Here is a 27,742-nt window from a genome sequence, read left to right on the forward strand (position 1 = left end):
TTTCTTCTTCCGTATACCTCCTAACCTCTTCTTCTTCTCCTCTCTGTTTACCTCCTAACCTCCTCCTCTCTCATGTTTTATTGATGTTTATCAGCAGATGGAGGTCGACTCCTTACAGAGTCTGAGGTCACATTTCACTTTTTATCTTAGAAGTACTCAGAGCCTTTACTGTAGTAAAACTAACACCATACTGAAAAAAATACTGTTACAGCAAAAGTACTAACACCACACTGCAAAAATATTGTGCTACAGTAAAAGTACTTATAATACAGTGTAAAAAATACTCTGTTATAAGTACTACAGTATAAAAATACTGTTAGAGTAAACTTACAATACTAAAGTGTATAACAGTTACAATAAAAGTAATACCACAATGTAAAAATACTCAAGTACTTCACATCTGTATATGAATAAATGTACTTTAGTTACTTTGATGTAACAGAAGAAATCTCATTAAAGCAGCTGAATTAATCAGTGTGATAGATATTTACCGGTTGGACTCACCTGTTGAAACGTACCTGCTGCAGAAAATGGGTAGGACCCTGCTACTCGCCTCACAGGCTCAGATGGCATTGTGTCATGGTCTTCCAGATTTTAGAGGGTTCAGGTCACAGAAGGTTCAGGTATCTATATTTAGTTCTGTTGGGTCAATAACTTAAATTATCCTTTATGGGATGAATTGCTTCCTGGTGACACGTAAAATCTGCAGCGTTTAATTCAAGCAAACATTTTGTTATAAAACTTCTGTTTAAAAACACAACTTTTCTTTCCTTTTATAATTTTTTAATTCAAAACCCCTCAATATGTTTTTGTTACAGCACACAAAAAAGTCAAACACAGTTTCCCCCCCACAGACGGGACGATGGAGGAAAGTAACAGCCGACAGAGGAGTGAGCCGAGGTCAAAGGTCAAAGACGGGTCAACTATCACCTCGCTGCAGAAACAAACAAAACACCTGTAAAATTTTTTAAAGTCATTACAAAATAAAAACAAACCTGAAACTGAGCTGAGAGTCTATTTACAATATTGCCTTAAAAACCAGTTAAAACTGACCTCAGCAGGTCTGACAGACGTGACCTTTGACCTTTTACACTCTTAAAAACAACGCACCACTTTTTACGCTTATTTAAGATGTTTTAATCAAATGTTTTTAGTCTCAAAGAGTCAAGTTTGGGCTGCAATTGAAGGAAAACGTATTATTACGCAGCGCTGCCTCGATCGCCCACCAGACTCCTTTGACAAAAACAGTAATTTAACTTCTCAGAACACTTGAGTTGTTGGTCTTCCGCTGCCTCGATCAGTTAGTTTAGTTTGTGTTATTGTGTGACTTTAGTAAATCTGAACTAACGCTTTAAAACACCAAAATCACACAATAACACAAACTAACTAACCCATGGATGCAGCAGTAAACCAGCAACTCCTGTGTTCTGAGAGCTAAAATGACTGTTTTTGTCAATGGAGTCTGGTGGCTTTGATGAGAGCATAGATAATGGCTTCAGTTTGAACTATCCCTTTAACAAACCTTGGGCAGAACCAGGCTCTGGGTGGGCAGCCATCTGTCTTTACTATTACTATAATCTTCAACCTTCTTCAGTCGCCCGACAGCGTGAACATGAGAATCGTTTCAACTTTACCTTCCGACACTAAAACCTGAGACGTGAAAGTGGTGTGTCATTTTTTAAGAGTGTAAACGAGAGAAAAGCTAAAACTTTACAGCAGTTTAGTTAAAAGTCAAAGTTCATCAGGACGAACAAACCCGACTCACCAGGAGATAAATGAATAAACATTATTGTCTGCGTGATAATCAGATTTTAACATGATTAATTTATAATCGTATGACATCATTTACTTCCTGTCGTGTCAGGTTTGGTCCCGTCTGATACAGCTAGAGAAAGTTAAAAGTTGCTGCTTGCAGAATCCGACGCAGAGCAGCGACACCTGAATCAGACGCGACAGATGTGTCCCTGTTTCAGGCCCCGCCTCCATCTCAACGAGTCCCTCAGTATCCCATAATCCACTGCAGCGGTGTGTTCAGGTGATCTCTGCCAGCTCGTTAAGTCCGAAAATTTAAGATGACGACACTTCTCAGACACATGGGTCATATGACCGAAAGGGTGCAACGTGATTGGACAGAAGTTGGATCAGTTCATTCACGCTTTAATTTTTGATCAGAATCTGTTGAGTTTTTTTGTTGTTGAATATTAAAATTTCTAACTGCTGACTTGAGGAGCACCTGAACGCACCGCAGGTTTTGGTCTATGTAAAGGTTTCCTCTGAGGAGGAGGAGCTGCAGGTTCATCTGGAGGTTCAGGGTCATTTGCAGGAGGCGGAGCCTGTAGCGTGACACGGCGGCGGTCTGAACATCACGAGGGGACGGGCAGTTTGAGGACGAGCCAAACTAAAAAAACACCAACAGCTGCTGTTCAGCAGCCCAGTCGCCAGGAAACGATGTTGGCGTCGTACATTTCTGAAAACCACGGACACGTTGAATGTCCACGTTCTTGCATTCGGTCAGAGTGAGTGATGTAATACAGCGAGCGACCGTAATTGAAAGTTACGTGGTAGGATAACGAGTATAACGAGCAACAAAGACCTCTATGGACGGGTCGGTCAAACACAGGACTTTCACCAGAAGGATCCATACGAGGTTGATATGAAGCGTTCAGAAAGGCCGACATTCAACGTATCCGTGGTTTTGCAGAAACGTACAATTCAAACATTTTTTCTGGCGACTGGGTTGTGTTCAGGGACAAAAAACGGGTCAGAAAAACAAACACATCAGAACTAATATTTCCTCCCACCCGCCCCCTAATCTTCCCTGGAGAATCCCTACAATAAGTCAAACACACACTGGGAACATGATCTCCTATGAGGACCTGAGCTACAGCAGGTCTGCTCGGTTCTAACGGGGCAGAGAGTCAACGGGGTCACTACTCAGTTCAGGGACTAAAGGGTTAAAACATGACGGAAGATCCTGAAACATGTGACGTCCCTGATTGGGTGTTGAGGTCCTGAAGGGGGCGCTCTCCTCTCCTGTTAGAGTCCAGAATCAGATATGGCTGCAAGAAGAACCGGGTTCTGGTCCTCCTGAACGGGTATTCTTAAAGGTCGTGGATCAGATTGGATGTGGTCCGTCTGTCCCTCCGGTTTGAAGCTCAGGAAGACGGACGGATGACGTGCTCTCCTGAGAACGCTCTTCACTTCCTGTTTGTGCTGAATCGTCTCCGTGTTGTTGAAGGTAAAATCTTCTCTAAAGCTCCACGTTGGTACGCTCACGGTGGATCAAGACTTTGGTGGTTTTGACGTGTAAGCTGTGATTAACGTCGGGAGGTTTGTGACGGCGGGTCCAGCTCGGAGAATGTAAAGTCCAGAGCAGAATACAAGACTTTCAAAACCTCAGAGTCCCAGACATTTACTGATTACAAGAGGACTCCTGGACTTTGTTTGGTTCTGTTAAATGGAGCCCGGTTAGTCTGGTTAGTTTAGCCTGGTGTCAAGCTGCCAATCAAACTGGACCGAGACCGACCCAAAAAGGAGGTTCTCAGTCCGGGTCCAAGCGAACTCTGGTGGTTCGTTTGTGGTCTTGAAACCAAAGAGACCAACCACAGGATTTTATGACGGCAGATCAGTGACTTTAAACTACTCGTCAGGACACTTCCTGATCTGTGTCGGCCATGTTTGTTTGCAGTTTAAAAAGACGTATCGGGAACTCAAGTCTTGTAGTCTGAACTGGACTTTTAGTGCACCAGCGGTTTATTTTTCCCAGAGTGAGTGAGCGTCCGTCTGGTCCCTGAAGTGGAAAGTACACCTCGACAGCTTGATACGATCAGGAAGCGCCACAACACCGAAATCTGAGCGTGGAAGTGCCATCACTCTGCTAACAGGAAGTCAGACTTTTCAGTTTAGTTTGGAACGGTAGATTCGCTGCCAGACTTCCAGTGAGACGTTGAGACGAGGATCAGGATGAGGAGGGGGGGACAGACTGTGACCCTGAACCAGGTTTTAAAGGGAATCATGTGGACTCTTGAGCTGATAAAATCTTCTTATATATTATCTAAAAATAAAGAAGTGAGATTCTATTACAAACTGAAACAAACTATCTGAGATCACACAGTTCCTGTTGCTGCCGCGGTTGTTGTTGTAGTTGTCGTTTGTCTGGCGGAGGTCGAGTCCGGAGGTCGGGTCCGGAGGTGGACTGAGACGGACAGAAACAGGACAGGACGACACACAGACCAGCCGGAGGACTAGTCGTCGTCGTCGTCGTCGTCGTCATCATCCTCGCCTTCATCGTCCACGTCTCTCTTCCTCTTCTCTCCCTGAACGCCGGCCTTATCTTCTGCACGGAGAGAGAGAGAGAACCAATCAGAGGAGAGCGACCATAGACATATATACGTAGACCCGGCATTGACTCCTGGATCGTACGTCAACATGGGCGCCATATTTGACCGTCAAGACTGGCCTGTAACCCTTTACAAGTGAACGGAGGAGCTGCTGTTTTTCTGGATAAAAAACGATTTCAATGTCTTGCCAGGTCTAATGTGGCGCCCACGTTGACATATCACCGCAACGGGCTGAAGCGTCCAATGCGGCGTCTATGTATCTATGTCTATGAGAGACGGGATGCCACAAAAACCCCATGATGCTTCACTCACCTTCCTCCTCCTCCTCTGCATAGTCATCCTCGTCGTCGTCCTCGTCCTTAGAGGAAGCGACAGAAGATGAGGAAGAAGAGTTTCGCTTCAGTGACTTTCAAAATAAAAGATGCACTACTATTAGAAGCAGCTGGTTTCTGATTGGACAACACTAACGAAGCTCTTAATCTATTCACGTCTACATCATGTGACCAGGCCGACCTCCATCAGACCGACTCTGACGGCTTTGGTTGTTAAATACATCAATATGAAGGGAAAATGTAATTTTAGAAAATATAACAATAAATTTCTTCTATTTTTTTATTGGCTTCACAAAGAGGATACAAATAGGAAAAATTAGACATATTGGTTGATATAAATTTATAAAATATCCTCTTATTTGTGATTTAAATTTTTCCCTTTTGAAAAAAACTGGTTTAATATGTAAAATCTAGAAAAACGTCTTACATAATATAAACAAATATTGTTTTTTATAAAGAAATGTTATAAAAAGAAACATTTTGCCCTTAAAATTATTCTAAAAAGACTAAAACTATTGTACACAATGTACAGATTTTATTAAGTATTATTATTATAATTGTTGAGTTTAGAAAATCAAAATGCCCAAAAAAGGCCTTTATTTTTTTAATCCAAAATGAGACGAAAGTCTGTTTCCTGTTTACCAACAACTGTCCTCAGAGGCGGCCATTTTGGTGCTGAACCTGGTCAAGAACATGGTCACACCAGAAGTCCCACCCGAAGTCGATCCACCACACCGGCTCAGTTCAGATCAGGCACAGAACTGGACCCAGAGAACTGTATTCATTACTGGACTCACTCAGAGTACTGGACTCACTACGGGACTCGGGGGTACGGGACTCATTACGGGACTCGGGGGGAATTGGACTCATTGCAGGACTCCGGGGTACGGGACTCTGGGGTACGGGACTCAGGGGTACTGGACTCGGGGGTACTGGACTCGGGGGTGCTGGACTCGGGGTGCTGGACTCGGGGTACTGGACTCGGGGTACTGGACTCGGGGTACTGGACTGCTCACTAGTTGTTAGAGCACTTAGTGTTTAAGTGGCACTCTGTTCACTCTGAGGTTGTTTTTGGAAAGTCAAACCTGGATCAGTAAAACAGGAAGTAAACTGGTTCCGTTCACTGCCTGGTCTGGACAGATGCATCATGGGAGCCGGCTGTGGATCGACCTGCAGGCTGCAGCACACCTGACCCACCTGATTGGCTCGGTTCACCTGCAAGCTCAACCCCACCTCTCCTCCCTCCGAGCCGTCCTCATCCTCATCTTCGTCGTCCTCCTCGTCGAAGTCGCCGGTCGGCCTGGCTCCGTCCTCGCCGTCCTCGTCTGTGAACACAGAGACCACGTTCAGACAGAGGGGAGGGGGTGTACTGGTCATACCAGTCTCTCCACCGGACACGCACCGTCGTCTTCGGCCTCGGAATCGGGCGCCTCGTTGTCATCCTGGTCGAAGCCGTCCAGGTAGGTCACCTGAGGCAGCAGCTCGAACACGCTCTCCCGGTAGTCCTCCAGGGACGTGATCTCACAGTTGAACAGGTCCAGACTCTGCAGGCTCTTCAGGTTTTGCTGCAGCAGGAAACATCGTGTTAACATGTTGGCACGTTAGCGACTGATGATAGTAATGTTTCCCCTTTAAAACACATTTAGACTGATTCATAAACATCATAAAAAAGAATGTATATTAATAAGAAGTGAAAGTCAATAGTTTGTTTCATTGCAACATCAGCAGCAGAGCTACGCTTCCGCCATTTTGGACTGAAAGCGACTACCAGACGCCAGTCAAACGTCCGCCTACAAAATTAAAACTATATTATTTCTATTCTATTGTCAGATTCTACTGAAATGTCCTGTGTTGAACAATAAAATATTATAAATATAAGTGTTTTCAGTCCAAAATGGTGAAATATTTTATTGATCCATGTGGGGAAATTACAGTTGTTCCATTTTAGAATAAAAATATATATAAACATAGAGAAGTGTTGTGTGCATTATCAAAAATAAATGTAAATATGAAATTATCAAAGAAATCACAAATTTAAGTATAGAGGACATCAGATTACTGCATACCATTTAATTTTTTGAATGAATACATTTTTACATTTTTAATTAATAATAAAATAATTTTCAGTTCCATGTTCTGTCATCTATTATTCCATTACTTTTCCTGATGTTTTAGATTTTTGCCGTGGTATTGTTTCAGTATCGGTATCGAGATATTTAGGCAGGGTATCGTATTGAAGTTACTTGAAGAACAAACAGAAGCATCTGAATTGAGAAACAGCTACCGTCTTTCTGTACTTAATGATTATTATTATTATTATTTTTTTAAATCTAATATTCCTGTGTCCACAATGTTAAGATGTTACGTACATGAATTTAAAGACAGGAAACAAAAGAGTGTGTGTGTGTGTGTGTGTGTGTGTGTGTGTGTGTGTGTGTGTGTGTGTGTGTGTGTGTGTCTGACCAGCGCCTCCACGTTGCTCAGCTCCTTGATCTTGTTCCCGCTCAGGTTGAGGTAGGTCAGGTTGGGACATTTCTCTGACAGTGTCTCCAGAGATCCAGACAGGTTGTTGTCACTCAGCTCCAACTGACGGCACAGAGTACGAAGGGTTAACCACGAGATGATCCGTATGGTTACCTAGGTTACTGTAGGGTTAACCATGGATGATCCACACGGTTACTACAGTTACTATAGGGTTAACCACGGGATGATCCACACGGTTACTATAGGATTAACCACGGGATGATCCACACGGTTACTACGGTTACTATAGGATTAACCATTGGATGATCCACCGGTTACTACGGTTACTATAGGGTTAAACCAGCAGAGCTACACACTGACACACTGATATGTGAGGAAGTCTGAGTTACATTAATTTAATGGTTTTCAATTACTAGAGCTGTCAGTTAACACAATAACAACATGTTAACGCAAATTCATTTTAGTGCCACAAATGTCTTTAACGCATTAACGCAACTTGAGATTTTTAGGTTGTAGCGGGCTCAGTGTTAGTGTGGCTAGTGGTTTTATATGAAACTAGAAAAAACCTGATGAATCCATCGGTACCAACCATGTCATACTTGCTTGTCATGAAGGAGGTTAAATAACGCTCCAAACTTGTGCTACATTTTGGTGAGGAAAACGGTCATGGCCATTTTCAAAGGGGTCCCTTGACCTCTGACCTCCAGATATGTGAATGTAAATGGGTTCTATTGGTACCCACGAGTCTCCCCTTTACAGACATGCCCACTTTATGATAATCACATGCAGTTTGGGGCAAGTCATAGTCAAGTCAGCACACTGACAGCTGTTGTTGCCTGTTGGGCTGCAGTTTGCCATGTTATGATTTGAGCATATTGTTTTATGCTAAATGCAACTCGTGAGGGTTTCTGGACAATATCTGTCATTGTTTTGTCATAAAGCAGCTTATTTGTCGACTCCCGTTTTGATAAGAGTATTAAATACCTGACAAATCTCCCTTTAAGGTACATTTTGAAAAGATAAAAAGAATATGTGACTGAATTAACTTAAATATAGTGCTGACTGATCTGTGATCAGCTCCTATCTCAGTGTACCTCTGGATGTATAACTATCACTGGACTACTGTGATACTGAAGGAAACTGATGAAACATGAGGGTTTGTTTTCTTCTCTGATTTCTAAGTGGATTTATGGACGTTCGATGATGGACATCAGAGATGATGACGTCACACTGGATGATATCAACATGTGTTTCTTGTGTTTGTGTGTATGTGTGTGTTACCTTGTGTAGTTTGGGCAGTGAGGGCAGCTTGGCCAGCGAGCTCAGACCCACGTTGACCATACTGAGGAACTCCAGCTCTGCGAAGGCGTCCGTCAGTCCTTCAACCTCCCCGTCCGCGGAGCGACTGTTGTCCACCACCAGCTCCGCTATCTGACACACAGACAGACGGAGACAGAGAGACATTAGTACTGTAGGCTTTAGAGTTGCTCCACACACCAAACTCAACACAAACAAGTGTAATTTTAAGTTTCTCTTTATTGAGACTGTTTTAACTTTTGTTTTAAACTCATGTCACAGGACCTCCAGCTGTCTGTCGGTGTGTTCAGTCTGAACTGATTAAGTGATTAAACCTGCTGAAGTCAGAGCTGCAACCATTAGTCCATTATTAATCCATATTCAATCAACAGTAAATTAATCTGAAACTATTTTGATAATTGAATAATCGTTTGAATCTATTTTCTGTTCTAAGTTTCTTTAAATGTGAGGATGTGCTGCTGTTCTTTGACATATATGATGATAAATTCACTGATCTTAGAGAGAAATTGTAAATGACACTTTTTAATTTCACTGTTTAATAGAATTAACGTCTTAATTGATTAATGGAGAAAATAACAAATTAATCATTAAAATAATTGCAGCCTTCATTGAAGTGAATGTAGATCACTGAGGTCAGAGGTCAACAACAAATGTCTCATTAAAGACATATTAAGATATTGAATTTAGTATGTATCTGCATTGATTGACAGGTGTCAATCAATCCTATCGTAACCCACCTTGGTGGTTCCTGCTCACTGAGACTAAACAAGCAGATATATCAGTTTATTACAGATATATCAGTATCAGTTTATATATCAGTTTATTACAGATATATCAGTTTATTACAGATATATCAGTTTATTACAGATATATCAGTTTATTACCGATATATCAGTTTATTACAGATATCAGTATCAGTGTATATATCAGTTTATTACAGATGTATCAGTTTATTACAGATATATCAGTTTATTGCAGATATATCAGTTTATTACAGATGTATCAGTTTATTACAGATGTATCAGTTTATTACAGATATATCAGTTTATTGCAGATATATCAGTTTATTACAGATATATCAGTATCAGTGTATATATCAGTTTATTACAGATATATCAGTATCAGTGTATATATCAGTTTATTACAGATGTATCAGTTTATTACAGATGTATCAGTTTATTACAGATGTATCAATTTATTACAGATGTATCAATTTATTACAGATATATCAGTATCAGTGTATATATCAGTTTATTACAGATATATCAGTATATTACAGATATGTAATGTTTTATACTTCTGGTGAATATAATCCAATCAATCTTATTTCCATAGATGTATTTTGTATATACAGTTCCCTTTGCTAACACCTTATTTTGAAAACTGGACGTACTCCCACATGTCTACTTCCTCTAACTTCTCCAAGGTGGTCTCTAGCTCTCCCGTCAGCTCCGTTCTCTTTATCCATCCATGGTCAGCTCCATCGGGGCCGTTTCAATGCATTTAACATAAATGTCAGTATCTGGGTGCTCTACAGTTGTAGCGTCGGCCCATTTGACCACGGAGACGAGAGTGACGGCCGACTCGACCGCAATGTTACCGCGATACGATAACGCTTTGTGTCCGTGACAGAGTTAGCATGCAGCTTTAGCCGTGATGTCTAGCTCTGCTTTACTGTTAATGTGTGAACCCAAAGTGTTTCCATCCTTTACTGGATGTGTAGTGTTTACCACGCTGGATTTAACATGTGAAGGTGCAGGTCGGATCCACGCTGACCCTCCGACGTTTTACACTTTCTCGTTTCGGCTTGCTGCGGTTTGTTTTGGTTGACGGATACGGAACGGATACGACGTCACGTTACTCAGACTACAACAATAAGAGCGGTAACTTCCTTTCTACCTCCACATAGACTCAAATGAAGTATTGATTCTGGCATTAAAAAACATCTATTTCAATATCGTAAAAACTAAAATCATGATACATAGCTTAATCAATTTGTTCCCAACTCTAATATATATAATAACTAATAATTAACAGATGGAGGCTCCCAGTGTGGAGGACTTTGTTCAGACTGGTGGCCGCTTTTATTTCAGAGTTCCTCTGGATCTCCTGCTTATGTAACCAGCAGAGAGTCCAACAGAGTCCAACAGGGTCCAACAGTCTAATAGAGACTATCAGAGTCCAACAGGGTCTAATAGAGACTACCAGGGTCCAACAGAGTCTAATAGAGTCTAACAGGGTCCAACGGGGTCTAATAGAGACTAACAGGGTCCATGAGAGTCTGATAGAGTCTGATAGAGACTAACAGGGTCCAACAGGGTCTAATAGAGTCCAACACAGTGTAATAGAGACTAACAGAGTCTAATAGAGTCTAACAGGGTCCAACAGAGTCTAATAGAGTCTAACAGGGTTCAACAGAGTCTAATAGAGACTAAACGGGGCTAACATGGTCTAACAGGGTCTAATAGAGTCCAATAGAGACTAACATGGTCTAACAGAGTCCAACAGGGTCTAACAGGGTCTAATAGAGTCCAATAGAGACTAACATGGTCTAACAGAGTCTAATAGAGTCCAACAGGGTCTAACAGGGTCTAATAGAGTCCAATAGAGACTAACATGGTCTAACAGAGTCTAATAGAGTCCAACAGGGTCTAACAGAGTCTAATAGAGACTAACATGGTCTAATAGAGTCTAGCTGAGCTTCAGCCTGCAGCCATCAATGAAGACGCCACCATTACACACTACGAGGGGGGGTGTAACCTACTATAATCTACATCCACTCTGTGTGTGTGTGTGTGTGTGTGTGTGTGTGTGTGTGTGTGTGTGTGTGTGTGTGTGCGGTGGGGGTTGTCTACTGAGCACACACATACACCATCTGCCGACATCCCCCCAGTTCATAAAACATGACACCAGTGAGACCAGTGAGACCAGTATGAGTAGAGTTAGTGATTCACAGCCTGGATTCAGTCTGAACCGGGACCACATCGGCTGTGTGTGTGTGTGTGTGTGTGTGTGCGTGTGCGTGTGTGTGTGTGTTATTTAACGGAAGCTGATCGGTTGGCAGTCCGGTTATATAATTTAAGCGCACACACACACACGGAGGTCTAACTGCTTCATACAGAGAAAACAACCCTAACAACACCGTGTTTTCTTATTATTAATAAACCTTCTAATAGATGTGACGTCATCTATCCGTTATATTAATTTAACGGACAGTAATCCATCAACGGTTAATGTGTATGCCGTTAAAACCTCGTCCGGTAACAGTAACGCCATTTTGTTCTACACACACACACACACACACACACACGGTAGACGCGTTACGGTAACGGACCGTTTCTGGCTTCGTGGAACAGAAACATTCGTCGATATCAAACACAGAAAAAAACCGTCGAAAACCGCCGTTAATCCGCTTTCTGTAAGTCGGTAACGCGTTACTACCGAGCGCACGAGCTGCCCGGACTCAAAATGTTTCTGACCTCAGTCCGCCACCGGGCACCGTGAAATGTCCACACAAAAAAACTAAAAAAAAGACATTAAATTTACTATTAAACCGGATTTAACGGGAGAAGTTCGGTTTAACGGTCATAAACGAGCCGTTTGCGTCGAAGTTTTAAAAAGCCGTTGGCGACTTAAAATGTCCGCTGCTCAGAGAGAGACGGAGCACCGGATGAGACTGGATGTCGTTGTTGATGTTAAACGGGGACACACACGCAGTGTTTACCGGGGAGCAAAAGCACCGGGAATCACCGGTAAAAACACCCGCTCTCATAACAAACCGTTAATTTATTTATTCGGTTGTTTTGTGTCGTTTAAACTCCTCCGAGCGGCCGCTGGATGATTAAAAGTTACACTTATTTAAGTCCGTGGGTGTTTTTTTAGACGATTTAACGGAACCGTGCGGGCTCCGGTTGAGGAAGAACCGTCCGTTAGTTGAACTAGTGTTTAACGGGAGGCTCCGTGACAGAGCGGAGAACTCACCGGAGAGGAGGAGGAGATGCCTCCATCACTCCGAGGTCTCCGCCGGTAGTTCATCAAACTCAACCCGGGTAGATGAGCGCGTTAACGGACTGTGAACTCGCTCCTCGGTGGTGTTTTCGCGGTTACCGGAGCTCCGTGTGATGAGCACCGGGGGGATCTCCGGTCCTCATCACCTCCGGGGCTACTTCAGGCAATAATTTATAGATAACCGGACTCACCTCTGCCGGGCTCCGGTTCCTCAGCTCCAGGGTGATCCTCTTCTTCATGTCCATGCTGAGCCGTGTCTTGGTGTCTCGGTGATGTGCCGGTTTAACGGTTAACGGGAGTCCCGGGATCAGAGCGCGAGCTGCTCTCCTCTCTGATGGCCTCGCGCTGCCTACTGATCCTCCATGATACCTCGCGCCCTGCCCCCTCCCCCCGCGAGGCCCCGCCCACCGAGGCGCTCGGGGTTGGCCGCGCGTAACTCCGCGGCCTCTGATTTGACGACGGGGCACGTCAATCAGGACTGAGCGGCCATAATCCAACGAGCTGGGCGGGAAGATCCTCAGAGCCAGCGGCCGCCAGTGAGGCCTCACGGGAGTTGTAGTTTAATATTATTAAAATAATCTTTATGTAGTTACACACACACACACACACACACACACACACACATATATATATATATATAAATATACAAAAATAAATCAATATCAATAATAAATATATATATATATATATGTAGATATATGTGTATATGTATATACACATATCTATACATATAAAAAATAAATTATATTATATTTTACATATATGTAAATTATAATCATGAATTTTTTTATTTAAATGAAAAAATAAGTGAATATAATAATACATAATTTTTTAATATATACATATATAATGCATTGATTCTAATTTATAATATATAAAATCAATGTATTTTATTTATATATATTAGATAAGTAAATTAATATCAATAATACATGTTTTTATTATATATATATATATATACACATATATATAATACATTGATCATAATTTTCATATAAGTAAATTATAATTATGCATTTTTTATTTATATATATTAAATGAAAAAATTAGTGAATATAATAATACATAATTATTTATTATATATACATATATAATGCATTGATTATAATTTATGTTATATAAATTATAATCAATGCATTTTTATTTATATATTAAATTAAAAAATAAATTCATATAATAAATATTTTGTATTATATACATATATAATGCATTGATTATAATTTATATACAGTATATGTAAATTATAATCTATGCATTTTTTATTTATATATAATAAAAAAAATTTTTTTTATATAATTAATATTTTCATTATATATGTATGTAATACATTGATTATAATTTATTTATATATAAATAAATTATAATCAATTCATTATTTATTTATATATATATATAAAATAAAAAATAATTAATTTAAGTAATAATCAACTTTTTATTATATTGATATATATATATATATACACATATACATACTGTATATAAAACAGAAGTTTTAGAAAATGGAAATGTGAACAAAATATGTTAAAACTTTCAAAAAGTCTTTGATAGAATTAAGCTGCTTGTATGATTTTACTTTTTGAAAATGTTAATTATGTTGAATTTATTCCATTTAAATTTTTTTTATCTTATTATCATTATCAATGAGCCACACTGAAGCAGAACTCAGTGAAATTATTACCAACTTTAAGCTTCTGAATAAAATAATTTCAGCTGTGGTCGTAGTTCAACACTTGAACGCCTCGTGCCGAGTTCAGGTTTCGCTGTGTGAAAGCATCAAAACACAACTGACAAGTTGAAAAAAACAAGTGTTTATATTTCAGATTACCAATGCAGGCAGCCATCATCATCATCATCATCATGGTGACGCATTCAGGTACAGTTAAAAAAATACAACTTTATATGTACATAGAAAAAGGTTGGCTTTGCTGAGCTTATAAAAATAACTATCATACTCAACTGAAAAGAATTACTGATCGGAGACAGGAAGGAGCCGGTACAGGTGACAGGAAGTAATCAATAACTGGCCCAACGGGGCTGAACCAGGACAGGAAAACGCCAACGAACCAGAGCCAAGAGACACTTCGTAAAGACTTTACGTGTTTAATGTCCTTCCTTCCAGGCAGCTTCAACTGATTTCAATTCGTTTCTATAAAAACCAACCTGCTGCTTAAATCAGAGCTAATGTTTGTTTATAGGCTCTCAAGTGATGCATTTTACCAATCAATCAATAATCAATGCCAACACAATGGTGGAGTCCTCTGTGTGCACTGTACACGACAGGAAGTTGACGTTTTTTTGGGGATTTAAAAAGTTGCTGTTCAGCAGTCAACTCTCATATTTCAGATATCTGAGGGTCCTTGAACTCACCAGTTTAAACACTAGTTTTAAACTGCATCACTACTCCACAACTTTGACCAAGCAATGATAAAGATGTCTTCAAATTTTAGTCAAATATATACGTAAACTGACAGCAGCCTGGAAGGAAAGAAGTCTAAAAACTGACAACAGGAATGTAAATGTATAATTAATTAAAGGGCTAAAAACACGCCAAAATCACCTTTAAAAAGGACCAGAAAGTCAATATGTTCCCGTGAATATATAAATGGTTCCACAGCCGATGATTATTGACTATAAAAGAGTTGGTGAATGCCAATCATTTTGATATTTTATTTTAATCAAAAATGCCCCAAATTCACTCGTCCCAGCTTCTAAACTGTTTTTTTTAAAACTCTTTTACAACAGTAATTTAAATTTCTTCTGGTTTTGGACATTTGTAGACAAAGTTTGTGAAAAACCTTGACTGAGCCGATGTAATTTTTATCATCTCATAATTCACAGAGCTCTGTTGTTTTTTTAACAATGGCTGAAGAAAATACTAGTTTCTCTCAATATGTGCTGTCACTCACTCTCCAGGATCACGAGTGTTAGTTGAGAAACTTAACATTAACCAATGGGACCAGATTAGCCGACCCCTACGCCGCTGGAGACTACTTCAGGAGTAGTAGACGGCTGGCTAACGTTAGTTAGCTAGCTAGCTTGTCTGTCTCTGGAACTGGCTAGTTAGCTAGCTAACTTGTCCGGAGACTGACAAGCTAGCTAGCTAACGCCTGCTCTCCTCCCGGTGAAGTAGTCTCCTAGCGGCGAGGAGTGAGGCAGAGGGATCGTGACCCAGCGCTGTTCGCTGTTGGGCTCATTTTCTGTAGCATGGTGGAATTAGCAAGGTAGCTAGCTAACTAGCCAGTCGCTAAATAAGTACAATTTAACAACTTAATGCTTCATCCACACTCTTGTCACAGCGTAGGAAAGCACAGTGCTATCGCCAGAGAGTGACAACTTTGTTCATTTTCTGTTTTTACATGACAGCATCGCGGAATTAGCAGGCTAAGCTAGCTAAGTAGTCAGCCGGGTTGGTGGCCAACGGCAGCGCTGTAAAGATAAATTGAGGGTGTATAAATCTTTGGATGCCTATAGTTAACTATCCCTCAGTAAAGTCAGTCAAAAAGAGAGTCGTACAATATCGGCAAAGCATTTCAGAGATGGAGAGAAAGAGTTGCTAATAGTTTAGTCTTCTGCTAACAGCAGCTAACGGCTCACGGCTGCAGTTAGCAGACCGCTAAATATTAGCAACATTTACTCTCCATCTCTGAAACGTTTCTCCGATATTGTAGTTCGCTAGATCCTCAAATCAGTTTGTCATCTCAAATGTCTGTGATATCTGGATTCTGGCACCCAACAACACAACAAGATGACATTTTAGATGTGTAACTTTAGCCCACTGCTAGTGTTAGCCTCCAGTCTTTCCTTTGTTTAGCCTCCAGCTAACACCGTGACCTCATCATGACATCATCACTAAAAGGGTCTATAGAACTCCTCTATTACAGTAATTTAAACTTCTGAGTTTTGGACATTTGAAGACGTTGGACTCTGAGAAACTGTGATGGGAATCTTTCTGAACTAGAATCTATAAAATGTTTAATAGATAATGAAAACGATCATGAATTGCAGCCCGTACAACCACCTGATGATGGAAAACAAAGCTGGTTTTCAACAATAATCAGAACAAATCAAATGTTTCCATGATGGATCGGATTCTTGTGATTCATGAAACTCAACGTCAGACCGGGAATAAAGTTTTTCTATATTCAAACATTAATTGGCTTGTTAAAGAAGCGACCGAACAAAAGCAGGAAAGTTGAGCGATTTATCCCAAAGTGGTTCCTGTTGCTTCACAAACAGCTCCACTGAGGCCATTTGGCATCCTTGCTCAGTTGTGGATTCATTTTCAGGAACGTTTGTTCTTAAACATGATGACATCACAGCCGAAAACAAAACCGATTACAACATAAATGTACATAAAAATGAAAAAAGTAAGAAAGCAGTTCAGAGGGAGTCGTTTTAGTGTCCAAAGAAACCTGAAGAAAAGATGCTTTTTCTTCATCATGGCCTTGTATTGTCTGTATTCTTCTGGGGAAGCAAAATGGTGCAGGCCACAGCGAGGTTTGAGTAGCTGGGTTTGAAATCGTGGTCCCAATTTATCAAGACGTAGAGCTATGAAGGCATCGGATGAACAACCCACTGATAAAAACAGAACGTAAAGGAAATAAAAGGGATATTAATGGTATAATGGGGATAATCATCTGCGTTCAAAAAACAAGGAGGAAAATGTTAAATCAAACAACTAAAAGTCTGAATTCCTGCTGTATGAGTATCCTTAGGCTTAGTTATCTTGTCTTTATAAGCGCTCAATCAGAGTCGAATGGGGAAGCAAAATGGTGCGTTAAAGCGATGATATTTTTTTTGGGATCCACTGTCTTCATTTCTTCGATCCACTCATCCAGCTTCAGTCCCTTCTGCAGCAGCCATTTTGCATCCCGCTTAAGAAGGCATTCAGTTACAGTACAAGTGGGAACTCAAAATGGCGCATGACTAAACTCCTTTGTCTTGGTTGTTTAGTCTGATTTCAGTCTGTCTTCCTCTTCCTACTGTTTTGTCCTTTTGGGGAAGCCATTTTGTTTCCCTCTCTTAAGTGTTATCATCAAATCTTTTGGGGAATCAAAATGGTGCACTTCCAAACTCCTCTGTCTTGTTTGTTTAGTCTGTTTTCAACCAGCTTTCTGTTTTTGAGAAGCCCTTTTGTGTCTCCTCTCTGTTGTCTTTCGGGGATTCAAAATGGTGCATGACTTAACTCCTCTGTCTTGTTTGTTTAGTCTGATTTCACTCCGTCTTTCTCCTCCTACTGTTTTGTCCTTTTGGAGAAGCCATTGTGTTTCCCTCTCTGAAGTGTCGGTATGGAATCTTTCGGGGATTCAAAATGGTGCACGACTAGACTCCTCCTTCATGCTTGTTTAGTTTGATTTCAATCGGCGTTCTGTTTTTGGGAAGCCATTTTGAGTCCCTTCTCTGTTGTCTTTTGGGGATTCAAAATGGTGCACACTTCACCCCCCGTTATGATCTGTCTTTCCGTCGGTGTGTCACCCCCCCTCCTCCTGACCCCGCCCCGTTAGGAGCTGACCTCCGTTGTCTCGCCGCCCGTCTCCACCAGCGTCACCTGACCCTCTTCCCCCTCCATGATGATGCCTCCCTCCTGCAGCACCACCATCTCGCCCTCCTCCTCCACCATGCCGGCCGCCGCCTCCTCCTCGTCCTCCTCCCCTCCCACCACCTCCTCGGGGCTGGCTGCATTGGCCGCAGCAGCGCTGATGGCGGCGGCGGCGTTGTTGGCCTGAGTTTGGGACATGGCCTCCAGCTTGACGCGGTACTCCTCGGCCTCCTGCTCCTTACGCATCAGCTGCTGACGATACTCCTGAGCCTTCCTGTTGGCCTCAAGCAGCTGCCTCTGCAACAACTCCTGAAGGAGGAGAAGAAGAAGAAGAAGTTATATATATATACTGTATATTTTCTATGTGTTGGGCTGCATGTCTGTATGAAAGGTGTGTTATTTATATATATATATATATATATATATATGAATATATAAACGACTCTCACCGTCTCTCCGCCGTCGTTGTGATTGTTGGTCACCTCCAGCTTCCTCTTCCTGGAGGGCAGCGGCTGAGGCTCCTCCGTGACCACCTCCTCTGTCACGGTATTGGCCGGCACCGCCAGCACTGAAAACACACAAACACATTAATGATCGACATATTGATCTGATCGGACAGCGTTGAGCTGATTGGACAGCGCAGAGCTGATCGGATGGCACTGAGCAGAGCGAAGTCGGCCGTACTTTGCTGTCCGTGCTGCATGGTGACAAAGAACGGCGGCGCCATCCCCCCCGTGGTCTGCAGGTTGCCGTGCTGGTCCGTCACAATGGTGATGACCCTCTGACCGCTCTCGTTGACGACGGTGGCGTGCTGGATGTTGGAGTCCAGAGCGCTGGCGGCCAGGGCCTCCTCGGAGTCACCTGGAGGACACAGAGGTTACAGCTGCTGGACGGGAAGTGGCGGTTAAAGGCTCAGTGGGCGTGTCTCTGTGATGTCGTACCTGCGTTGGCCTTGTTGAGCAGCTCGGCCAGGTTCACCACCCCCCCCTGGAGGGAGGGGATCCCCTGGATGATGAACTGCGGCTGGTTGGTGCCGCCGCTGGTCTCCACGTTCATACTCACCTGGTTTATGTTCACCTGGTTCATGTTCACCTGGTTCTGCATGCCCTCCTACACACAGAGAAACAGTTTACAGGTGAGGAAGAGGAGGAAATGTTCCTTTAATTCACTCCTACACATTTAAATCATAGAATCAGAGCTGCTTCTAATCAGCTGATATTTTAATGTTTTCTTCTTCTTTCCTTCAATAAATAGATAAAAACAGAATAATTGAAACACAAAGTGTTTTATTTACTTTTACTATTATTATTTATTTATAAGAAGAAGAATGAATTGATCCAAACTTGTCCCCATTAGGACTGCACATAGTTTTGAACTACTCAAATATCTATATCTTTTTGCGTTTGGTCCATGACACCGTGTCCTAACTGGGCGCCAGCGACGGTTCTTCGATTTGAGCCTACAAATAAAAGTGAAGAATAATTTTGTCCTGATTTAATCATTAGAAGAATCTTAAAAAGATGTTTTTGTCCAGGTTGTTGACCTTCATTAAACTCTAGATATTAGTTATAATAAAATCACATTTAAGAAGATGAAACTGAATTAGAGATTCTTTTACAGCCGAACCACCATCAAAGATCAGAGGTCGGAGTTCTCACCTGCAGCAGCAGCATCAGCTCGGTGTTCTGGATGTCGACGGCGATGTCGAACGGCGTCTTGTCAAACTTGCTGAGTGCGTGCACGTCGGCTCCGTGTTTGATGAGTGTCTCGGCGACGCCGTGGTGACCGTGCTGCGCCGACCAGTGCAGCGCCGTCATCTTCAGCATGTCTTTGGCGTTGATGTCCGCTCCGCTCTGAAAGTTAAAATACGGTTACAATCTGAACTTTTATTAGACTGAAGAAGAAGAAGATATATTTTGTACTTCAGATTTCAGGCTCTTCTATGAGAAAGTTTTCACGCTCTGTTCACTCTGATTAAACCCTCAAAGACATTTTAAAGGATGGATGGATATAAAAATTCTTTGTTTAAGATGTGAAACATTAAATGTAACAGTAGTGGCTGTTTGGTGACGCTGCAGACGCTAAATGTTTTATGTGATTTCTTCAACAGTGAAATAAACTTCAGATTGTTTCATGGACAGTTTAGTGGAGTCAAGGGTCAGAGGTCACAGACTCATCTGAGACTCCTGAAGAATCAAAGTACAGTCAACATAAACTGAAGCGGTTCTCACCCGGACCAGCAGCTCCACGATGACTGTGTGTCCCTCGGCGGCGGCCATGTGCAGCGGCGTCCGGTCAACTTTGGTGCGGGCGTCTCTGCTGACGCCGGCCCTCAGCAGCACGTCGGCGGTGGAGTAATGACCGTGCTGAGCGGCCAGGTGGAGGGGGGACGTCCCCAGCTACAGGACACACACAGATATATCTTTATATATATTATATATATCTAACACCAGAGACAAAGACTCAACACAACAGATCTGATCCCCTCATGAGCCTCTCAGAGGACCAAAACCACCTCACTGAGAAGTGAAGTTAAACTAACGTCCATCTTTATATCCAACGTGATTCTGATGCGGCAGATGTTCATCTCTCTCTGACATGTTTTAGTTTCATGTTTCCGACTAAAGGCTGAATCAATCTGAAGGATTTTCTGACACGTTTTTGAACTTAACTTCTGCCCTTATCATATAACTTATATATATTTCACGTCGGGTTCACCCTGGACGCAGCAGCGCCGCAATTTTTCAGAGAATAGTTGTCTGCGTCCTTTCGGCGTCCAATAAACCAATCGGGCAGTTCACACACGACGCGCCGTGGTCGGCTGGCGATCTTTAGCAATAGTTTCTGCGTCTGGTCTATTTTTTTCTACGTGCCGCGAGCAACTTTGGTGTGAAAACACCGATAATCTGCTATAAACTATATAAATGATCTGATAAATTATGAAATACATCCCACACTGACTTCCCTCCTCTCTCCCAGAGTTTCAGTTCTCCCGCTCCGTATATATGTGGTGCAGGTATGAACAAGTAGTCGTGAATATAATAACGGAAATGCTGACATGTCAACAGGTTGAACAGGTTGTAGACAGAGAGCGGGTGAGACAGAGCAGTAGAACATGTAAATATCCGTATGGCAGCAGTAGAAAGTAACTTCAGGGCTCCGGGGTGTTACACAGTGTTCAGGCATACACTGTCCCCAATGCTGATTAGCTTTTTAAAAATAGAAATAAAACCCATTGCATTCATTTTCACATATCAGCGCCGTGTTATAAATTCATAGCCGGATGACGGATGCTACAAACTGAAAGTGAAAGTCTCAGATTTCACACACTGGACGAGAGAGAGTTGACAGACGAGACGACGGCGAAGGATTTGGTGTCAAAGCGAAAAGTAAAAAGTGCCTATTTGGCAATATTTCAGATTTAAACCCAACGCTATAAGGGAACCATTATGTTAGTGAGGTAATCGTTGTGAGGAGGAAGGAGCAGTCACAGCGGCACCGGGTGGAAACCTGCGGCCTCAGAGCAAATGCTCTACCGGAGAGGTCAGACACACCAACGTTATGTTATGAACCCAGACATGACAACATTTGGTTTTCTGACATATCTGGGACTTCCACAACGTGTACAAAGCAGCAACAGTGGTTATTTCTTCCATGGTTGAAGGAGGAAATTGAGGAAAGAAACGTTGTTGGTATCTATGACAAGCTCCTCCTCCTCTCCGGAGCAGCTAGAGCGAATGAACACCAGCTGATCATCATCTTCATCATGAAACCTACTGAGATGATGTTGATGATGGACTAATTCTCACCCAGTCGGTGGTGAACGGCGCTCCGTTGGCCATCAGGTTTCTGACCTCATCGTCTTGACCTTTCCGAGCCGCCTCCAGCAGACGCTTCCCAAGGTCCACCAGCGACATCTGACAAAAACACACAAATATTTATGTCCTTGAACGCATCGTAATAAACAAAACATCTCTGCAGTTTGACTCTATATGCTACATCAACACACAAACAACAAACTTCTGTTTGTAAGTCTTACTGTTTAGTTTTAAATTTAATGTCCAGACAGATGAAAAGTAGCCAAGTTTATAAAAATTAGGTACTTGTACTTTACTTAAGTATTTATACTTCTACTTCACTACATCTCAGAGTAAATATTGTACTTATTTGCTGCACTACATTAATTTAAAAGCTTTAGTTTCTTTACAGATTAAAAATACATAATATAATCAACTAATAATCTGATATAAAATAGATAGATTAATTATAATGAGCTCCTCGTTTACCAGCTACAACATTAAAGTGATGAACACATTAATGCATCAATAATTATAATACAATAATATTATATAGATTATTCTGAATAATGAGTACATTTACTGGTACGTTCATTTTGATGCTGATATTTTTTGTCTTCTTTCTTTGTTTTAGTAACTATTTGAATGCAGGACTTTTACTTGCAACAGAGTATTTATACACTCTAGTATTACTACTTTTACTAAAGTACAAGGTCTGAGTATTTCTTCCACCTCTGCTTAAAAGAGCCAAAACAACAAAATCTATACGCGATGTGATGAAACAATAAGGAATTCAAACTTTCTGAGTATTTTGGGCGCGAACGGCATTGATAACATCCAGAAGATTAAACTATGCAACAAAATAACTACAAATTAATTCATAAATAAACGGTGAATGATTTGTGACATGTAGCGCTGCTATGAGTGAGTTATTCACATTGGTGGAATGCAACTGAGTACATTTACCCAACTACTGTACTTAAGTACACGTTTGAGGTACTTTACTTGAATCTTTCTACTTCTGCTCAACTACATTTATCTGACAGCTTTAGTTACTTTACAAATTCAGATTTTTACACAAAAAATGAGTCTATTAATCAATTAGTCCGTTAATCAATTAATCGATGGACAGAAAATTAAATTCATGTAAACATTTCATGGTTCCAGCTTCATAAATGTGAAGATTTGCTGCTTTTCCTTTTATTAATATTAATAATAATGAGAAAATGGTGTATGTATTAGTAATATTAATGTATGATTAATAATAAGAATTATGTTGATGTATTAGTAATAATGTTAATAATGTTAGTGCAATAGTAATGTTAATGTTATGTATTAGTGATATTAAAAATGTTAATGTATTAGTAATAATAATGTTAATTAGTAATGTTAATGTATTAGTAATAATATTCATAATATTTACGTATCGTGATCATATTAAAAATGTTAATGTATTAGTAATCATGTAAATAATATTTATGTATCAGTAATAATGTTGATGTATTAGTAATTATATTAATAATGTTAATGTATAAGTAATAATGATAATGTTAATTAGTAATAATGTTAATGTAGTAATAATAAGTAATTAGTAATAATGATAATAATGTTAAGGCATTAGTAATAATATAACAATGTTCATGCATTAGTAGTAATATAATATAATATAATGTTAATTTATAAGTAATAGTGTTAATGTAGTAATAATAATGTTAATGTATTATTAATGTCAATGTATTAGTAATAACGTAAATAATGTTAAGGTATTAGTAATAATGTAAGTAATACTAATGTATTAGTAATAATGTTAATGTAGTAATAATAATGTTAATTTAGTAATAATAATGTATGTAATTATGTTGTAATAATGTATACATGACGTACTTTTACTGAAGGAACATTTTCAATGCAGGACTTTTACTGTAACAGAGTATTTTTACTGTGTGGTATTAGTACTTTTAATGCAGTAAAGGGTCTGAGTTGTTTGTAGTTTAACTGGAAACAATGGTTACAATGGTTTTCTTTAATGGTAAAAGTAGCCAAAAGCTAGGCTAGTTAGCCCAACGCTTTCTGTCCGATAATGGAAGCCAGCGGTTACTATAGAGCCTCTTTGGAGCAGGACGAGGTTTTTCTCTCCGCGGCCGAGGAGCCATTTTACGCGCCTCCACGGGCAGAAAGAGTCCGCCATGTGCCACGTCTCCCTCCTTCTCCCCTCTCGCTCTCCTCTGACCCAGCTCTTATTTACCACCACAACCGGTCAAAACCGTCACCCCGCAGCACCCAAACATTTACAGCAAACAACAGACAGGAAACCGTTTGATATTAAGTTGTTGGTTTTCCGGAGGAAGTCACACAGAAATTTCCTATTTTACACACGGAGAGAAAAAACTACTTCCACATCCGGTTAACTAGCTTTCACCAGGCAGGCACCGACACACCGCAGACAGGAGAATCACCTCAACAAATCTGTTAATATACATCAATTCATCCTGTTCTACACCTGGAGACCAATATAAACCTCTTCTATTGCACCAGAGGACGGAGGAGAAGCTACTTACCGCGTTCAGGTATATTATAGGAGCCAGCCGGAGACGCGGTGCTCTGCTCTCTGCTAAGCTAATGCTACAACAGATCCCTCCGCGCTGTGTGAAGCTGTTTTCTGCGCTTGTATCACTCCGCGTTTTTAGGACAAATAGGTCGGTAATGTGCACCGTTTTATTCACAAAGCGCAAAACATGGACATTAGGCGCCACCGCAGCTCTGTCGGGCTCCTCCGGGTTGTTTACTGCGGAAAGTTACCGGGCGGACAGCGGTGTAGGGACAGGATGTTGTGGGTGTAGCCTTCACAATAAGAGCGTAAAGTGTATCCTGCTTGGTAAAAATATTCAATTTAAGGGTTTTACAGTGTTTGGAAGAAGTATTTAGATGTTTTACTGAAGTCAAAGTACTAACACTAACTTAGTCTTTTTAAGCTTTAATCATTTTTACTTTATTTATATCCCTGGTGTTTACCCGATTGATGTCTTTAATTGACATCAGAATCGTGTTTATTGCCAGGTGTAAGAGTGGAATTTGCTTTACAGTGGTGGAATAATAATAATAAATTGGACTTATATAGCGCCTCTCAGAAACCCAAGGACGCTTTACAAAGGGGGCACACAAAATCATACTAATAAATAACACAGAGGAGAAACTATAGCTAAGTAATTAAAAGAGTGATGTGTAGGAAGAGTCAGCTGAGATCATAGGCCTTGATGAACAGGTGGTGTTTGAGGTGTTTTTTTAAAGTGTCCAGGGATGAAGCATTTCATATTTCAGGAGGGAGAGTTCCAAAGCTTAAATCATCTTTTAACTTTATTTATATCCCTGGTGTTTACTTGATTGTTGTTTTTAATTAATTAAGCTTTAATATTTTGATGTTGTAATTTTTAGTCTCGCAACATTTTATTTAGGGATGCATCGATACCGGATCATATACATTTTGACCAATTGGTTGCTGCATTTAAAAAGGTTTACACCTAAACTGTTATTCCTGTTAATATTTCATATTTTTTTTACCCAAGTTGTTGGTGTACAATTTAATATTTTGATAATAAATTTAAATAATTTAAAAGAAAAAGTAAGTTTATATGTATATATTTATTTGTTATATTTTGTTTTGGAACTAACTTTGATTTAAGGTGCATCTGCATCCCTAATTTTATTTCTTGGTTTGTTTTTTTCTACGTGAAGTTAAAGTTGGGTTAAAAATACTTCAAATACAAACTCCTGCTATCCTTATATTTAACTATTAAATGATAGGAGAACGCTTTAAAGTGTAATAGTTTCCTAATGTAGTGACACTTTATTGTTCTCTGCAACGCATTTTTGTCGGTCTGTATTTTATGTTGAAAGTCCTGACAGGAAGTGGTGTGTCCGTTGCCGCTGGTGTTTACAGCAAGCTCTGTTAGCCGTTAGCATGTGTGCAGCAGACTGTTACAAGTTAAATTAAAGCGTGTTTTTACCTTCTTCTCTCGGAGATTCTCGCGATATTACGTCCCCTGAGGTGAGTCGGACCCTGACAGGTAGCTCACCTGCCAAAAGGTGTTTTTAAAAATAGTTATTTTAGTGTTTTATCTGGTAAAAGATGGCGGCTCCGCGACACCGGAGGAGGAAGCTCTGTCCGTTAACCTCCCAGCGGGGGCGGGGCGACGTGACGTCACCGCGGAACTTTTTTTTTTATATTTCAAAATGACTGTTATATATATATATATATATATATATATATATAGTAACAGCCTAAAACATTTACATACAGAAGAAGCATAGCGAAAACATAAACAAAGAGCTGTGACAAACGAAAAAAAAGGACAACAGAAATGAAACAATACAAACATAAAACTCACTCCCCCCACACATCCGGCAGTCTGACAATATCACATCATTCAAATCCCTCCTCAAAACCCACCTGTTTAAGCTGGCCTACTCTCTATAGCACTCATCAGCACCCATCCTATGTGTCTGTACAAATATGTGTCTTATGTCCTGTTTTTTTATTTGTTTTATCTGTCTATGTTTTAAACTGATCCTTGTAAGGTGTCCTTGGGTGTCCAGAAAGGCACCACTAAATAAAATGTATTATTATTATTATTATTATTATTATTATTATTATTATTATTATTAAAATAAAAAAATAAAAACACACACAATAAAAATAAATAAATAAGTAGATAATAATAAAAAAAGACCATGCGAGAATATGACAATAATTTCACTTAAAAACATTAAAGATATTGCATACATTCTTTGTTTTCATTGCTTTTTTGTTATGAGAGAAAGAAATTGTTGACAGATATAATTCCATTTCTTTCATAAATACAAAGAAATTAGGCTTTTTTTTTGTAAATTAACACTTGTGAATGTGGAACTTTGCGAGAATGAAAATTAAATTAATAAGAAAAAAATGCATTACTGTCTTTGTCACTGTAACCATAGCAACCAACTATAATATCTTTATAGTACAGTGCAAAATCTGAGAAAATTTTAACAAGTATAAAATTATTGACATCTTTCCACAATTCACATGTATATTTACAGGACCAGAATAAATGAGAGCAAGTTTCAGGATGTGATTCACAGAGGGAACAATTTACGTCTATGTCACTCTAACTTTTGTAAGTAATGTTTCACTGGATAGAATCTATGGATCAACTTAAATGACACCTCTTTTGAAGAGGCGCATTCCTGCCTGCAGAGCTCACATCTCCATGTTGGTCAACTTCTTCTATCCATCCATCCATCCATCTTCAACCGCTTATCCGGGATCGGGTCGCGGGGGCAACAGCTCCAGCAGGGGACCCCAAACTTCCCTTTCCCGGGCCACATTAACCAGCTCTGACTGGGGGATCCCGAGGCGTTCCCAGGCCAGAGTAGAGATATAATCTCTCCACCTAGTCCTGGGTCTTCCCCGTGGTCTCCTCCCAGCTGGTCGTGCCTGGAACACCTCCCAAGGGAGGCGCCCAGGAGGCATCCGTGCTAGATGCCCGAACCACCTCAACTGGCTCCTTTCGACGCAAAGGAGCAAGGACTCTACTCCGAGTCCCTCACGGATGACTGAGCTTCTTACCCTATCTCTAAGGGAGACGCCAGCCACCCTCCTGAGGAAACCCATTTCGGCCGCTTGCACCCGCGACCTCGTTCTTTCGGTCATGACCCAACCCTCATGACCATAGGTGAGAGTAGGAACGAAGATTGAACGGTAGATCGAGAGCTTTGCCTTCCGGCTCAGCTCTCTTTTCGTCACAACGGTGCGGTAAAGCGAATGCAATACCGCCCCCGCTGCTCCGATTCTCCGACCAATCTCACGTTCCATCGTCCCCTCACTCGCGAACAAGACCCCGAGATACTTAAACTCCTTCACTTGGGGTAAGGACTCATTCCCTACCC

At 40.7% G+C, this 27,742-nt stretch overlaps 2 protein-coding genes and 1 long non-coding RNA gene across 9 annotated transcripts in view; all 3 read right to left on the reverse strand.

Annotated features, from left to right (window-relative positions):
- Positions 1 to 761: 761 nt before the first annotated feature.
- anp32e (acidic (leucine-rich) nuclear phosphoprotein 32 family, member E) lies at positions 762 to 12,871 on the reverse strand. Of its 4 annotated transcripts, none has more exons than XM_074613047.1 (7): positions 12,673 to 12,871; positions 8,438 to 8,587; positions 7,136 to 7,258; positions 6,075 to 6,237; positions 5,906 to 5,997; positions 4,653 to 4,746; positions 762 to 4,336 (listed from the first exon to the last, which is right to left on the reverse strand). In XM_074613047.1, exons 1-7 carry the CDS (start codon positions 12,724 to 12,726, stop codon positions 4,245 to 4,247), a joined length of 768 nt encoding a protein of 255 aa, XP_074469148.1. In that variant the 5' UTR covers positions 12,727 to 12,871; the 3' UTR covers positions 762 to 4,244. The 4 variants fall into 4 exon arrangements, with proteins under 4 accessions (XP_074469148.1, XP_074469150.1, XP_074469149.1 ...); XM_074613049.1 differs by having other exon boundaries at positions 4,653 to 4,698; positions 12,673 to 12,870; XM_074613048.1 differs by having other exon boundaries at positions 4,653 to 4,698; positions 5,870 to 5,997; positions 12,673 to 12,870.
- A 1,402-nt stretch (positions 12,872 to 14,273) lies between these two features.
- LOC141754177 (uncharacterized) overlaps positions 14,274 to 27,742 on the reverse strand; it is a 35,657-nt gene continuing 22,188 nt past the window's right edge. The window contains exon 2 of the long non-coding RNA XR_012590570.1: positions 14,274 to 16,094. This is a non-coding gene — a long non-coding RNA (uncharacterized LOC141754177). The remainder of the gene's footprint in view (positions 16,095 to 27,742) is intronic.
- gabpb2a (GA binding protein transcription factor subunit beta 2a) lies at positions 16,437 to 26,006 on the reverse strand. Of its 4 annotated transcripts, none has more exons than XM_074613022.1 (8): positions 25,822 to 26,006; positions 21,830 to 21,937; positions 20,252 to 20,419; positions 19,679 to 19,873; positions 18,962 to 19,130; positions 18,705 to 18,881; positions 18,470 to 18,588; positions 16,437 to 18,329 (listed from the first exon to the last, which is right to left on the reverse strand). In XM_074613022.1, the coding sequence occupies exons 2-8, from the start codon at positions 21,935 to 21,937 to the stop codon at positions 17,982 to 17,984; spliced, it is 1,284 nt and encodes a 427-aa protein (XP_074469123.1). In that variant the 5' UTR covers positions 25,822 to 26,006; the 3' UTR covers positions 16,437 to 17,981. The 4 variants fall into 4 exon arrangements, with proteins under 4 accessions (XP_074469123.1, XP_074469122.1, XP_074469125.1 ...); XM_074613021.1 differs by lacking the exon at positions 25,822 to 26,006 and adding an exon at positions 24,376 to 25,626; XM_074613024.1 differs by lacking the exon at positions 25,822 to 26,006 and adding an exon at positions 24,063 to 24,177.

The sequence above is a fragment of the Sebastes fasciatus genome, chromosome 17 (genome assembly GCF_043250625.1).
Source record: "Sebastes fasciatus isolate fSebFas1 chromosome 17, fSebFas1.pri, whole genome shotgun sequence".
NCBI lineage: Eukaryota > Metazoa > Chordata > Actinopteri > Perciformes > Sebastidae > Sebastes > Sebastes fasciatus.

What these genes read in the sequence shown, in the direction of transcription:
- anp32e (XM_074613046.1), bottom strand. Translation starts at nt 12,726, where the DNA reads ATGGACATGAAGAAGAGGATCACCCTGGAGCTGAGGAACCGGAGCCCG. An exon ending in GGAACCGGAGCCCGGCAGAG is followed by an intron (nt 8,588 to 12,672) that starts GTGAGTCCGGTT and finishes TCTGTGTGTCAG; the next exon opens with ATAGCGGAGCTGGTGGTGGA. An exon ending in TGCAGAGGAGGAGGAGGAAG is followed by an intron (nt 4,337 to 4,652) that starts GTGAGTGAAGCA and finishes CTCTCCGTGCAG; the next exon opens with AAGATAAGGCCGGCGTTCAG.
- gabpb2a (XM_074613022.1), bottom strand. Translation starts at nt 21,937, where the DNA reads ATGTCGCTGGTGGACCTTGGGAAGCGTCTGCTGGAGGCGGCTCGGAAA. An exon ending in CATGCAGCACGGACAGCAAA is followed by an intron (nt 18,589 to 18,704) that starts GTACGGCCGACT and finishes GTGTGTTTTCAG; the next exon opens with TGCTGGCGGTGCCGGCCAAT. An exon ending in ACAACGACGGCGGAGAGACG is followed by an intron (nt 18,330 to 18,469) that starts GTGAGAGTCGTT and finishes CTCCTCCTTCAG; the next exon opens with GAGTTGTTGCAGAGGCAGCT.